The following is a 14,676-nucleotide window of genomic DNA, read 5'->3' as shown; positions in this document are numbered from 1 at the left end:
AACAGATCCATGGAGAATTTTACTGATTTGCAGCAGCCGCTGCAATATCAATTACACAGAGAGAGACTCGAGTGCACGTGTCTTTCAAATACACTACATGTGTGCCGATAACATTTAATTGGGAACAAATCATCAATCAGAGATGATCATTTCTCGGACTACTCGCGAACAAAAGCATTTCAGTGGCCAAGTCTTTGCGAGACATAATAAAGTAAACACCTTAAAATTGCGCACCGCAAAACATGATCGGGAAAGATATATATTACAGGATACGTACGAAGAGCAGTGAGCGGATTCCTCTTGCGTTGCTGTCGTTTTTTTTGGCATTTTATTCAGAAGAATCAATCATCTTGATTAAGTGGTGGCACTAGCAGCATCGGCAGCGATGTTCGGCTTGGGCTTAGGTCGCTTCCGCTTCTTGTCGTAGCTGACGCCCCTGGACTTGGCCTGAAAATCACGAACCTCGCGCAAATAAAGCCTGACGGGACGGGCGGCGAAGGGATTGGAGTCGGGGACACCCCCGTTCTCCTCGTAGGCGGCGCGGAGGCGGCCGATGAGGGCGTCGAGACTGCCCCAGGCCTGGCGGAGAGGGCAGGGGCAGGGAGCCGGAGGGTTGGGGAGGCCGAAGAAAGGGCAGCCGGGGACGTGGACCTTGGTCTTGCCGAACTGATCAAGGTACCTGAGGAAGTCCAGCACCTGGGTGCCACCGCACATCCCCACGGGCACCGGCGGCATCTGGTTCCTCAGGTACTGGCAGAAGGTGTTCCAGTCCCTCCTTTTCTGGTTCTCGTAGCGGCTCCCGGACGCGGTCACCCGGGCCTCGCTCTCACACCCGGCCTTGGAAGATTCCGACGAAACCAAATCCATGTACCCTCTCGGTTGGATTCGTTAGATCTCTTGACCAGCAGGGGGGGGTTCTAGGGTTTATGGAGATGGCAATGTTATTGTGTAATATGAAAAGAGAGATGAAAGGGAATATCATGCAGCGACTGGAGAAGAGGGGGAAGAGACTAAAGGGAAAGGAGCAGCGTGGAAGGAAAAAACGGAGGAAGCAGCATAGTGTCCGTAGGAGAAAGGGGTGAGAGGGAGGGAGAGGGGGGGGGGGGAAGACGAAAAGCGCAAGCAACTGAGAGTTAAATAGTACCCGGGGGGGGGATGGGGGAAGAGTGAAGTGGCCAGGAGATCAAGGGAGGGGCGAGGAGGGAGGACCGAGGGTTAATTCGTAGAGGTGAAGAGGGGAATAGTAGGTGCCCTCCCCAGCACTGACTTTGGCAGTGAGCAGCCATGATGGTGACCAAAGATGGCCTCCTCTCACTGCTCTTCCAGGCGCGTCCCCACCCACGCCCTCACACGTGCCGTTACTCTCCCCCTCCCCCACCCAATTGGGAGACACCAAGACATTGGTCGTTAGTGTAAGATGGCACATACAACACAACGAGGGTGTGGTGCTGGTGCAGTTACGAGAGAGGGGAGAGAGAGAGAGAGAGACGTAAAAGAGAAAATTGTCCCCGGAGCGGGGGGAAGTTTTGAGTTCCAGTTCGAGTAAGGAAGGCGTTCCTTGGAATCTCCACAAATAGGGGCTGCAGCTGCACTGTGCGCCTTCTCACTCACTCGGACTTGCCTCCCATCCTCTCCCACTCTCCGTGTTCCAATTACGGCAAATGCATCCCCCTGTCTCGCCTCCTTCCCACAATTTCTTCCATCTCTGGAGTGCACTAATTACGTCCATGCCATTCTCCTCATGCCGCTGTTTCCACCACCACCACCACCACCACCACCACCACCACCACCACCACCACCACCACCACCACCACCAAATGACCCCGCTTCTGTGAATATCCTAAGGAATCTTGGCTGCAATTAAACACGCTCCTCTTCCGTATTTTGTAGCTCATGGCCATGCTTCTACTTTATGCGTATACAGATTTTATATTTTTTTTTTTTAATTTCCCATGCATGTCATTCTGTCGAAAACAATTTTATTCAGGACATAATTTGGCACTATACGTGACGCCTCTTTTAGGAACAAAAATTCAAACTTAGTTCATTACATTGTGAGGTGCCAATTCCTCTCACTAAGAACTAATTCTTGTCAGTAAATTTTGCATGCTTTATATTTTAAGCTGATGATGATGATGGTGTGTGTGTGTGTGTGTGTGTGTGTGAACGCACAAGATGATAAATTTTGCTTGCGGCGAGGGTCCGTCCCAGGCGCAGATGGCCCAGACCCCATCGTTCTGGGGATGGGTGTGGCCCATGAATGCGGCGCGGCGCCTTCTGGTTTTTTAGCCCAAACGAGAAACAGTGGCTTCTTTGATTGACGCGTGACTATGTGCATGTGGGAAAACAGAGCGTTGAATGACTTCAAATAATGGTCTTCCTCTCGATTCCAATTTGCTCCTTCTGTTCTGTCATTAGACTTAATCATCGCTTCACATGCTTTTTAAAATCAAGTAGCAAAAAACGGGACAAGATAAAAGGCAATGAAAACAGGAAGGAAGGAGCATAAAAAATGCCATTACTCAACCCAAGATGCTGTGCATATCTAGTGTAGAAATATATGTAGTTATTTGTCTGCACAGGTCGTGGCGGACAAAAGTGAGGCATCTGTTGGGATGGCTCTCCGCGGCAAAGCAAGAGGTGCCGCAGCACAAAGGATGCGAAGCTGTCTCATGACTCGTGCCGCCACTCTATGAGAGGGGTCTTTCCTTTTTTTTTTCCCTCCATTTTTCTTTACTTCCTCCATCTCCACCATTCAAATTATTTTATTAAATAATTTTTTTAAATGATAAAATTAATGAATGGTGGGGATGGAGGAAGTGAAGGGAAATGGAGAGAAAAGAAGTGGAAAGACTCCTCTTTTTCACTCCTCCTAAGTCAGCTTCTTACAGTAACAACTAACAACATGCATCACTGCTGTGCTATTAATACCTCAACTCAAGTAGGGTTCCTTAATCCTTATTGTCATTCACAGACCTTGCTGTTTCAAGTACCCATCTCTCCACCGCCAAATCTATTGTGCTCTTCTCCTCCTATTTAGTAGCTATGTGTTTTATCCAAATCAAGTAAAATTTTAATACTCATTAACTCTATTCAAAAAATTGATAAATTCTTAATTTTGTTTCTATTAAATATACATATATTAACAATACATTTTTTTTCTCCCACATTCAATGAAAGATAAAGAGAAATTTTTGTAATAAAAATTTAATGATATTATTTATAAATAGGGCAAAATATTCCCACTCTATTCTATAAATAAAATCAAGAGTATAGTACTTCTCTAATTTTTAATGTAAGATAAATTTTCAAATTTCTTTAATGCAAATCAAAGTTAAAGTAATCAATATCTTTTAAACTTCCGTTTTAATTATTATCATTTAAATCTTTAGAAAATTTATTATGATTATTAATTAAAAAAAGATCAAATTATTTGTTTAACAATTATAAGGATGTAACTTCTATTTTGAACAAGTCTGAGATTAGTTAAGTTAGCTTGTCAAGGTATTGGAAGGAATGGTCATTAATTAAGATAAAATTAAGTTTGTTTTATACTATGCTTTTCTTTAAATTTACACCATCCATGTTACGACTAGCGTCATCCCCGCACATTGCACAAACGAGAAGTTAGTCAGTTAAAGGAACTCAAATGAATGAAAGAAGCTTTTATACTGTTCCTATTTAATGTTTTTCTTTCAAATAAACGCCGGCTATAACATAAAATTATAATTTAATTGATTTTAGAAATAAAATTTTAACTTATAAACGAAATTAAAAAAATTAAATCCAAATCATTTAAAGAGAATTTATACAATCCAAATTACACATCAAAGATGAGCATAAATAAGGACTGGACTTTAACAGTAATACCCACACCCAAAAAACACTCCAGTGGTCAATTTCTGAAAGCTGAAGGCTCTGTGATAAATAAACAAGTAAAGTTAGACGCTTATTAATACTGCAATTGGGAGGAGGATATGAAATGAAATAACCGTCCATTTTTTGAATAAGCGCGTGTTCGTCATTTCCTTGGACCAACGCCCGAAACCAATATCCGTGTCACACAGAAGAACCGTAGAGATTTGAAGAACGGTCGGGACTTGGGGTCAAGACCAAGTAACATCACATGAATTATCGAAGAAAATGGATACAATCAAACAACAATAGCAAAATTGAAACCAACATTGCTAATACCATCCATGGATATGGAATCTCGACCTCAACTCACAAAATTTGAGAGTGAAACACTACGATAGAATACACCTCTTCATAGAGCAAAAATCAAGCAAAGCAAAACGTACACAACAGAAACGAACATGGTATCTCCTATTCTCAATGATGACTCGCTGCGCGCTGCCTTGAGGTTCACAGAAGTTCCCCTATCTATAAAATGATGCCATGATGTAAAGCATGACTGCCGATGAAGTGGTGATTATCAACTCCTGCGAATGCGAATCCCATTAAAAAAAATTACCATGTTGAATAGCAAATCACATATAAAAAGCCCAAAAAAAATGTCGTGCAGCAAATCCAAAAAAGCAATATACATAAATATATATATATATATATATATATATCATGTCAGCTTATACAACGCTGCATAGGATAAAAAGACGATTTTGACCTGATCAAAGCATTTTAGCACGCACAAGTACTTGGAAATTTGAAATATTCCTTTAAACTATAAGCGAGAAAGCCACTATGATGTTGATTTCCAAAAAGTACTATGAATAGGCCCATTGCTTGTCGTCAACTGCACCATTCAAGAACAACTTATTGGAGGCACGCACTAGCTGGCACCCTGACGAATTCACATATTGAATAATAATGCTCATGTAACCAAGAATTTAGTTTATCTCACGACCACTATCATTCATTTCTTTGCTGCATGGACAAATAAAAAATAAAACCCAGGACATGCAACCACACAAGACAAGAGGAAACAAGTCCCAAAGTACGTCAAACTGCAAGACTTCCATCATATTATTCACTGAACCAGGATGGGCGATAGTTTTATCGCCTATAGTTTAAGCCAATAACATTTGATTTATACCTGACTGTTGTAAAGTAAAGCAGGTATATAGCCACCTGAGAACTCAATGAAGTTCAAAAGACCAGTGTATGCCTGCAACAAACGCACAACAGAGTGTTGACTTTTTTCTGGATATGGTATATGAAGAAAAATGATTGACTGTATTAAAAAGAAAAAGAAAAAAGAAAAATAATTGAAGCATATTGAGATCGAAACAATGAAGAAAGCCAGGAACTAGATAAATATTTGATTGTTTAAGTTGGTAGCTGAGATTCAAAACTATTCAACATATAATTTAAAATATCTGGAATTTCCCATCAAAAATGAAATCAGCCAACGTTGGCCAAAGATGAATTTTAATTTTACGATGATATGATAATTGACCTCTGAACTTAACTCTGTCACCCACAAGGTTATTTAAATGTCATACCAAAGAGGAAACAGCTATACAGCCAAAAACCAAAGCCAGTGATCGGAGTAATCGTTTTCCCATTCGCAGCCCTTCGCCTGTATCCTCACCATCTTCCTGTAGCCAAAGTCAACTTAGATTGACATAGCAGTGTGGTGCAAAACCAAATAATATTAAATATACTGAATGCTATCATGGAAAATGAAGCTCACATTATATGTTGGGGTAACAGGTGGTTCAAAGGATTTTAACTTTTCAAAAAGTCGATAAACAAAAGCAAATGCCAAAAACTGCAAAGGTTTGTATTCTGCATTACGCCTGACAAGGACCCAAGTTGTCTGCAGGGTAATGGGTAAAAACGACAATTAAATTTTACTGTACAAATACCAAGAAATAAAAGATTGCTGTTTCAGAACATTGTCGTTCGCCAAAACAATTCTTCATTTGAACACTCACAAAAACAGCAGATATGGCAAGGTTGATATGCATATCATTTTTACTCGATTTGGAAAACCTGAAACACCATTGGAAGTCAGCATATCATAAAAAGGCTACAAGTTGTTGATAATGAAGCAGTAATCGAAGTAGTAAAGGAAACAGCAATCTAAAGTAGATATAGAACACCACAAAAAGCACATTAGAATATGGCCTAAAAGAAAACATTATGTATTCATATAAAAATGCAAAACGAATTGCTGGAAAACATTATGTCTACTGCTAGAGAAAATTGACCTTAAAGCAAATGGAATTTAGCGACTATCTCAAGGCAAAGACATTCTTCTCGAAGAATTCACATATTTTGAATAATCAGATCACATCATATAAAAGATTCTTTTTTTTTTAATTCATGAAGGAAAAGAGGGTGTTTTTTTTTGGGGGGGGGGGTGGGGGGCACCAGAAGTAGATGGTTTAGTTAACTAGGCTTGACTTAATTTCGACCCAATTCTGGGAAAGGGGAAGGGGGATTACTATGCAAACAACCCTCAAGCATGTGTCTGCATAGCAGCCATGTGATGGGTCAAGCCACCACATGGACCTCCATGAGGTATAGCAACCTAGAGAAGTTAAATATCAAAGAAACCATTAATGTCAAGTTACAAAGTTTGTAATTCTACTAAAGCTAATACAACAAACAATAATACCCAGCTATGGCAACAAAACTACAAGCCATGAAACAAAACAGTAATATTGAACCTTGGACCCCAAGGCACAATTGGCTGCTTGTCAGCATACTTTATGTCCTTAGAAACCTGCATTTTTATATAGGTTATATAAGCTGTCAGATGCAAACAGATTCTTGAATAAAAAGTATCATAGCCTCTTCATGTTTGCATGAACAATTTAGTGCATAGGTAAAAAAACAACCCTACTGTACCTTGAACGAACCAAAAGCCACGCCCTTCTTTCGATTAGTTAATTGCGCCATCATCACTCTATCATATGCCTTTTCTAGCTGAAAAATATAATAAAACAATACACAAGATATCATAAGTGAGAGCATTAAACTGCAGATAGCCATATCACAAAATGCCATGACATAAGCAACCCCCCCCCCCAAAAAAAAAAAACAAAGAAAGGGTGGAAAGTCCCTTCCTACCCCTATTGTCTATTACTTTTAATTTAATTTCCAAATATCAATACAATAAATTAATCACCAAAACATGAAATAAACTTGAATAACAGGATGTCCTACTTCCAGTTCCTAGAAATATAACTTTGCAGTACAGCTTTTAATTGATTATCATCTTTAAAACATAGGTGGTGGGGGAGAGTAACTTACTCTGGCAGCAGTTTCTTCATCACCAATCCTTTCAGCCTCCTTTCGTTTTTTCGTATATGCTGCCTTGATCATGTCAAATCCCTCGATAGGGCTAACACCTAGGACCTAACAGACGACATCCTACTGACAGTTGAGATGCATGATTAGCCATATGGACCAACAAACTGCACGCAGACTGATTTTTACCTCATATGGATTTAAGTCACTGCCTGAATTAGAACTCCCTGCTGCAGATGCAGCAGCGCATATAAGCCTTCTACCACTCCACACATCTATTTTTGAGAACCTGAAAATCCAAATTAATTGCAACGTTAGGGGTTGCAGTCGTATTTATGAAGAAAGATTCATCCCTCGACACCCAGCACCATAGTTCCAGGCACAAGACTGGGCCAAATTAACAACGAACTTTGTAAGAAAAAGGTATAATCTACAAACAGCGATGATTTTAACACCTTCGAAGATATTATTTATTCTACTCCTATCACAATAGGTGACAAGGTGTTTACGTGCTACATGCCTTGAGCCCAGTAGTTCCTGTGTGTAAATGACAAGCATGGGTTGGTTGCAAGACAATTCAAAATTCATGTATCAGCTCAATCAGATTAATCAGCCAAAACTGCCCGAGTTTAGTAAATCTAACGGTAAGCTACAAAGTTGTAACAGAATAAAGAAGCCAGATTGCTAGGGGGGAACTACAGTCATTGATGGTGGCAAATATCTGGGAATGGGGGAGACCACTTATGGAGGAGTTTACCTGACAAAAGATAAAGATGTCTCTGAGACTTTGGGCCGAAAATTCCTCTGGGAAAGCCGCAAATTAGGGCATTGCAATAAATTTGACATGGCTAGTGCCATTGAACGGTGCTCTGATGAATTGAAGAAGCTATGATTTTGAAACGAAGGGTTTTATGGAGTTTTATCTTCAAAACAGTACGCGGACGAGCTGAAATTAACCTTCGACTTGGGAGCTAATCTCCAGACTCCCTTGAGCCTGATTCCGACATGCCGCCCTCTCCTTAGCATTGCCCTTTTCTTGTTAACGTCGTCGTTCTTTTTAGCAAGACACCTCGGCAAATAAAACACAACACTTTCGCGAAAGGACGGTAACTATAAATATATTTTTTTAAGAAAATAGAATATATCCCGCATATTTACTATCATGCATTTGAATGCGAGCCCAAACACACGTCTAAGGTTTTTTTTTTTTTTTTTTTTGCCAAAACACACGTCTAAGTTCAAACAAGCAATTCATGCATCTTAGAAACTTAAACCTAACTTGTATCTATTTATTTTTTAAAAACTAGCTAAAAGTTCAAGGCACTCTAAGGATTTAAGAATGGGAAGACTCATAGTCCAAGAATAAGAGAAGTGATTTTTAGCTGAGTTGTTCATCACAATTAGTAAGCTTGGGTTTAAGTTATAGCTCATGATTTTAATCGAAGATATAAAAAGAATATAAGGTTGATTTGATCATGCATATTATCTAACGTGTCACATTATTACTAAACTTGTGACAAGTCAAAGCATTTGATTATGCCATTATCACATGACAATTATCACTGTGGCAATATACATTGTTATATTTAATTGGGCTATTATCACATTGGTTGTTAGTATTGTGACAATATGTCTTATGATATCATATGTGAAAAATGAGTATATGATGATTTATACAAATAAAGCATTGAGATGTATGTGAAACTATGAGATATGTGAATGTATGCCTCATATATGCTTTGTTTTTTTTTTAATATCAATTAATACACAATTGCACATGGTAAAGGAACCTTAGTTACTAAGTAGTTGTACCCACCCCTCTCATTTAACATTTTATAAACTCTAGCCAAAGTGTCAAAAAGGGAAAGGCTATGGAGGTTTAAGAATTAGTTATTCATATTATAAATCCTTCTTTATGTTATAGTATGTGCAATGAGTACAAAATTGCCAATTGGAATCATATTTTGATAATTACATGCACTTTATGATTTACATGACTAATTTTTTGTATTTTAAAGCCCTGGAATTATTGTATAATCTTGAGTAAACTTGCTATAAGGCCCAAATTACAGCGCAAGTGTTGAAGTAAATTAAAATTACCATTTGAGCATGAATATGATGTTGTGTGTAATGTTGGATCTCCCCCGTCTGTTTTGATATCAAGGGTTGAGAGTTAAAAATTATATATGAGATTTATATCACACATATAGTGTGTTGCACAGGTAGTTCTAAATTTATTGAGTGTGTTCCAGGTGATGATCATAGCTTTTGGCATAAATGTTGGCTTTTGATTTGGACACTTTATATGTTGTAAAAGTGTAAAAATAAGTTTGAATGTCCAACTCTTTTGTATAAAATTGTTTAGGAGTAAAACATGTTTTACTAAGTAGTGCGTGAAAGGAGCTTTCTATATATACTAGTTCATCTTAATTGAATATTAGACAAAAAATTAAGGCATGCCAAAAGTTGGTGATAGCAGTAATGTTGTCAATTATGTGCAATGTGTAGTAGTGCATGGTGCTTGTGTCACAATATGTTACATAGAGAGGAGCATGACACAACAAGTGCATGCCATGCCACAGCACTTACCTCTATTTCATGCTATCTTACTTTTCACAATTCACTTGTAATGCCTTTGGTGTAAAATAGTATCTCATGCTTTCACAATTGTTTTAGACACTAAATTAGATTTATTAATGCCTCGTTAATGGTTTGAAAACTTGGGATTCCAACTTGTGAAAAAATATAACTTATTTCACAAGTGTTTTAAAAAGGGTTAACCCTTATTAGGTATCAGTTTGAATTAATCTCTTGATTAACCTTAATTTTGTGATGAATAAATGGCTTGATAAGGAAGACCTTACATGTTGTGAGGACACTTAGAGGAAGAACCAGGAATTGGTCAAGGAACGAAGTAGGGTGTGGAATTAGAGTGGATACATTCATAGGGAAGACTGTGTACAGTGTAAGCTTCTATTTCATTCCTTAATAAAATATGTCTTTAACATATGCTAATCAACTTTTTCTCATTTTTAGCTCAGACAAAGGTTTGAGTCAATACTTGAAGAGGGAATTGCTATGAAGTATATGACTTATCACTTTAATCTAAAGACTAGATTCCTCGTCCCTAATGAGAAGGAAATTTGAAGAAATAAAGCGCAAACTTCAACAGCACCTTGTAGTTCTAACAAGATTGAGTTGCGGACAACGGGGAGGGGTTGCATCACAACCTTCTAATTTACCTATAAAACTTCCAGGTTTGACATGGATAGGTCATCCTAATGTGACTAACTCACAACTTGAAAAAGAACAAGAGAAGAGGATTTGCCTATAAAGAAGAAGCAACTCTGAGGATGCCATCTAGTGTTGTGTAATTTTGTGTATGTGCCTGAAACAAAAAACTAAATGATTTTTCTTGGGTAATTTTCATTGTGGCAGTAACCAATTTATTTTATGTCCTCTTAACTATACCAAATGTGGTAGGAATTATTTTGAATGTAGTTAGACTACTTTGTTAAGTGTGTTGTTGTTCATGTATGTGGTAAGGACCACGTTATTATCTATGTTGATAGGATTTCTTTTAAAGTTATCATATCATTAGTGTCGTGCCTGGATTATGACTTTCCTATAGAGGAAAAAAAGATAAATATAAGAAAAGAAGAGTTGCCACCAAAGTTTTAAAGGAAATCTCAAAAAATATATAATAAAAAAGGATAGTTTGCGAAAAAGGTTAAGGAGTCGATTATGCATGGAGAAGGTACCAAACACCCTATAATAACCGTCCAGAAAAATAATTACCCTAAGTTGATTGCATGCAATTAAACTGGCCTTTTAATAACATCTTAATTATCTATTATAGTTACATGTAAAAATGAAAATCAAGAAATAAATCAACAATTAAAAAAATAAATTATTCATTTACATGGAATGACTTGACCTGGAATTAAAACTTAGGCTTACGTACCCTATAATGAAAATTAAAGTCCACACAGTTTGAAATATTATTATTTAAGTTTTATTTTAATTATTTTAATTAATTTATTTTATGAAGAGAATGTTATTTTGGGTTGTATTATTTTATTTATTTTTTTAAAATTATTCCAAGGAAAGTATTAAAACCCGCGATGATTTAATATCACTCACAATCCGGTAGTTGACTCTCTAAGTGCATAGTGCATACAAGGATTTAATATGACTCATGGCAAACTTTAAATAAATTTTCAAAGTGAATTTCCTATAAAATAGTTTACTTATGAAATTTCAATACAAAATTTGATACATGCGATGACTTAATGTCATTCCCAATATCTCATTTGATATTTAAAGACTCTACGGTGATTTAGAATAATTCATGGCATAGCCTAAAATATGCCAATACCTGTGGTGATTTAGTATTACTCAAAATTCGCTGATTGAAGCTCTAAGTACATATAATAATTTAGTATCACTCATGGCAGATGCTAAGGGCATTTTCAAAGTGAATTTCCTATAAAATAATTTAATTATAAAATTTTAATACAAAATTTAATACCTGCATTAATTTAATGTCATTCACAGTATCTCTTTTAATATTTTAAAAATTCTATTGTGATATAGTATCACTTATGAACCTAATAAACAAATTATTATTTATAATATAAAATGAAGAAAATTTAACACCAACATTAGTTTTTTCTATAAAATATCTAGTCGTTATAGGAAGGCCTCTAAGTATTGTGATATGAAAAAAGAGTACGAAGAAGAAACAAAAAGCAAAAACGAAAATGAAAGGATAATAAATAAAAGAAAAGGGTGGTTGAAACCATTATCAGTATTGGTTATTAAAGGGAGTCATTGGAAAACTCAAAACAAAAAAAGAGAAGAGAAAGAAATGCAAAATAAAAATACAAACATTAACAAATCAAAATGACGATACATTCCAACGCAAGGGAAAGAAGATGAATAAGACAAAATAACACTACCCAATTTGTCAAATTTGAATGATAAACTCTTGGGTTAGCTTCACAATTTTTATAATGTGAGAGAGGTATACGATAATCGTATATTACCATTCCTCATTGTTCTATAATAGTTCCCCGTAATAAATGATATATTAATATTAACCAAAGTCATTAACACCAACTTATAAATAACAAAACTTGCAAAGTCTTCCTCATTCTTTTACAAAAGTTACACATGATTGTCATGCAGTTATCCATAAAGAAAAAAAAAGCTAAGAAACGCAAAGAACTATAATTGCCATTTTATATTTCTTTTTCTTAAGCTCCTCTTCACTATTGTATTTCCCCTATTTCTTCTCCAGCCCATTCACCTTTGCATAAATGACATCATGCTTTCTACATATGACTTTTCTCTCATCTCTTCTTCTCATAGTAGCATTCTCACCATACAATCTATTAAAGTGATCCAGCAACTCACATATGATTTCCTTTCCCTTCAACCTTAATCTTTCATCATGGCATGAGAAGTATCTATAGCCACCTCCTTGCCATTTTGTTTCAAATATATTAGAAATGATGCAACTAATACAATGAACAAGTTACAAGCTTCAATTTACCTAGTAATACTTTATGCAACTATATAACCTTCTCCATGGGTTATTGTCACTCCATGAGGTCCATCATAGAGCCAACAAACTGCGATAACAGTACCTGGATAGACCAATGTAATCTCGCTCTCCATTGTATTGCTAGAGCAAAGCAACTCTCCTTCTCCTGCTTCTCATTGACAATGAAAAAGTTTCAACTATTCCTAGCACTTAAAATGACCACTGCTACAACTGGATGTTATTATAATTGATTAATATGATAGATTTTAATTATAATTGATTATGTTATAACTAATCATATTTAAATATTATTTTTTTGAAATTGATTTTAATATAATTAAAGATGTTTGATGATTTAATCAGAATTAATTTCAGACATGTAAATTATCATAAAGAATATTGCTTTTTAAAATTAAAATATTGATGAAGTTGTATATAATGTCACTAAATTTATTCAACTTTATTTAACCAGTAAAATATACTATTTAACTTATACATGGCTAATTAAGGAAATTTAAATTATATTATAATATTAATAATTTAATGTATGTAAAAAAAATCCATACACTTGAGATGAAATATGTAACACCCTCAAAATACAAACCGATTTTTCATAAATTATTAAAACCATTACCATGGTAGAAAATTTTCTTACCATGATACATCCAAGACAATATACCACAGGTCTTAAAATATCTCAAAAAGCAATTAGAACCATGAGGGACAGTCATGATCCTCATGGCATGATATTTAAATTAGGTCATGAATCAAGAGAGACAAACATAATCCTCTTGGTCAAATAAATACTTTTAATAAACAGGATTAGAGTTTACATGCTTCACAAAGAAGATATGTCCTAAGTTGGCACAAGATACATTGTATAATCCAAAACAAGAGGCAACGTAAAGATGGTGTTTCATACATCATAGTTACACCTCTGGTGCTTTCTCTCGGCCGGACTCGCTCCTGTAAAAATATTAACCACAGGGGGAATGAGACTTAAAAGTCCCAATAACCAAAAATTTATATGTAATGATGCATGCGATTATAACTAATCATGCGATTGCTAAGTGGGCACACAAAATATTTAACCGAACAATATTTTCAACAAACCGAATAAGTATTTAATTTACATGACTGCACCTTTATATCCTCCTTTCATCATGCCTCAGATGCCAAATCACCAGGCCCAAGGTGAGTTGAACCAAGCGACACGCCACTCATTGGGTCCAATGAGGGCTTACCTACCACGTGGTAATAATTAACCGAACAGAAATTCCCATTAACACCATACATTAAATACCCTGACAAGTCATGCATCATTCAAAATATCCAAACAGGAATATATCCGAACAATAATATCTCATCATGATAAACAAAAATAAATTTTTAACCCACTTGGCAATAATTTCAAACAAGTAATATACAGTATTTATTTTCAATAATTCATAATTTTTCCAAACAACAAAACAACACATAACCATTCACAAACACACTTATCACAACATATTAATAATGGTTACCTTGTGTCTTGAATAACAAGTTTCCCTTCACAACTCCTCCTTTTTCACCACTATCTTTATCAATATAATCTACATAATTATTTCACAATACTATATATTAATTTTACATTAAAAATAAATAACTCTAATTTTAAAGAATTAGAAAGTCTTAGATCTATAATCCATATTAATACTAATTTAAGATTTATGCCTCATTTAACTTCCCAAATTCTTTTCCTAAAATTCTCGTACCCTAATAAACTATTTTTTTTATCCTCAAATCCTTCTAGTATTACAATTTCATTTCATCCTTCTCTATTCTAAAAATTCATCCAAAAATAAATTAAAAATTTTAGAATTATCCTGAAGCCTCAAATCACCTTTCTATAACCTCAAAAATACCTATTC

The 14,676-nt window shown here is 35.9% G+C and overlaps 2 protein-coding genes across 4 annotated transcripts; both read right to left on the bottom strand.

Moving 5' to 3' along the window:
* LOC129288250 (protein LIGHT-DEPENDENT SHORT HYPOCOTYLS 1-like) lies at nucleotides 1–1,125 on the bottom strand. Its single transcript, XM_054924761.1, has one exon. It carries the CDS (start codon nucleotides 865–867, stop codon nucleotides 355–357), a length of 513 nt encoding a protein of 170 aa, XP_054780736.1. The 5' UTR covers nucleotides 868–1,125; the 3' UTR covers nucleotides 1–354.
* Nucleotides 1,126–4,106: 2,981 nt separating this feature from the next.
* On the bottom strand, nucleotides 4,107–8,277 carry LOC129319263 (protein CHLOROPLAST J-LIKE DOMAIN 1, chloroplastic). Of its 3 annotated transcripts, XM_054964270.1 has the most exons (10): nucleotides 7,976–8,274; nucleotides 7,408–7,507; nucleotides 7,222–7,326; nucleotides 6,817–6,894; nucleotides 6,636–6,691; nucleotides 5,898–5,955; nucleotides 5,654–5,779; nucleotides 5,463–5,558; nucleotides 5,054–5,125; nucleotides 4,107–4,442 (listed from the first exon to the last, which is right to left on the bottom strand). In XM_054964270.1, the coding sequence occupies exons 1-10, from the start codon at nucleotides 8,074–8,076 to the stop codon at nucleotides 4,380–4,382; spliced, it is 855 nt and encodes a 284-aa protein (XP_054820245.1). In that variant the 5' UTR covers nucleotides 8,077–8,274; the 3' UTR covers nucleotides 4,107–4,379. The 3 variants fall into 3 exon arrangements, with proteins under 3 accessions (XP_054820245.1, XP_054820251.1, XP_054820257.1); XM_054964276.1 differs by lacking the exon at nucleotides 5,654–5,779 and having other exon boundaries at nucleotides 5,847–5,955; nucleotides 7,976–8,277; XM_054964282.1 differs by lacking the exon at nucleotides 5,654–5,779 and having other exon boundaries at nucleotides 7,976–8,276.
* Nucleotides 8,278–14,676: the final 6,399 nt, after the last annotated feature.

Source organism: Prosopis cineraria, unplaced genomic scaffold, assembly GCF_029017545.1.
Source record: "Prosopis cineraria cultivar Desert tree isolate PC_DT_omini unplaced genomic scaffold, ASM2901754v1 PC1, whole genome shotgun sequence".
Lineage (NCBI taxonomy): Eukaryota > Viridiplantae > Streptophyta > Magnoliopsida > Fabales > Fabaceae > Prosopis > Prosopis cineraria.
The sequence above is the reverse complement of the archived record's forward strand: the minus strand, read 5'-3'. Positions and strand labels throughout refer to the sequence as shown.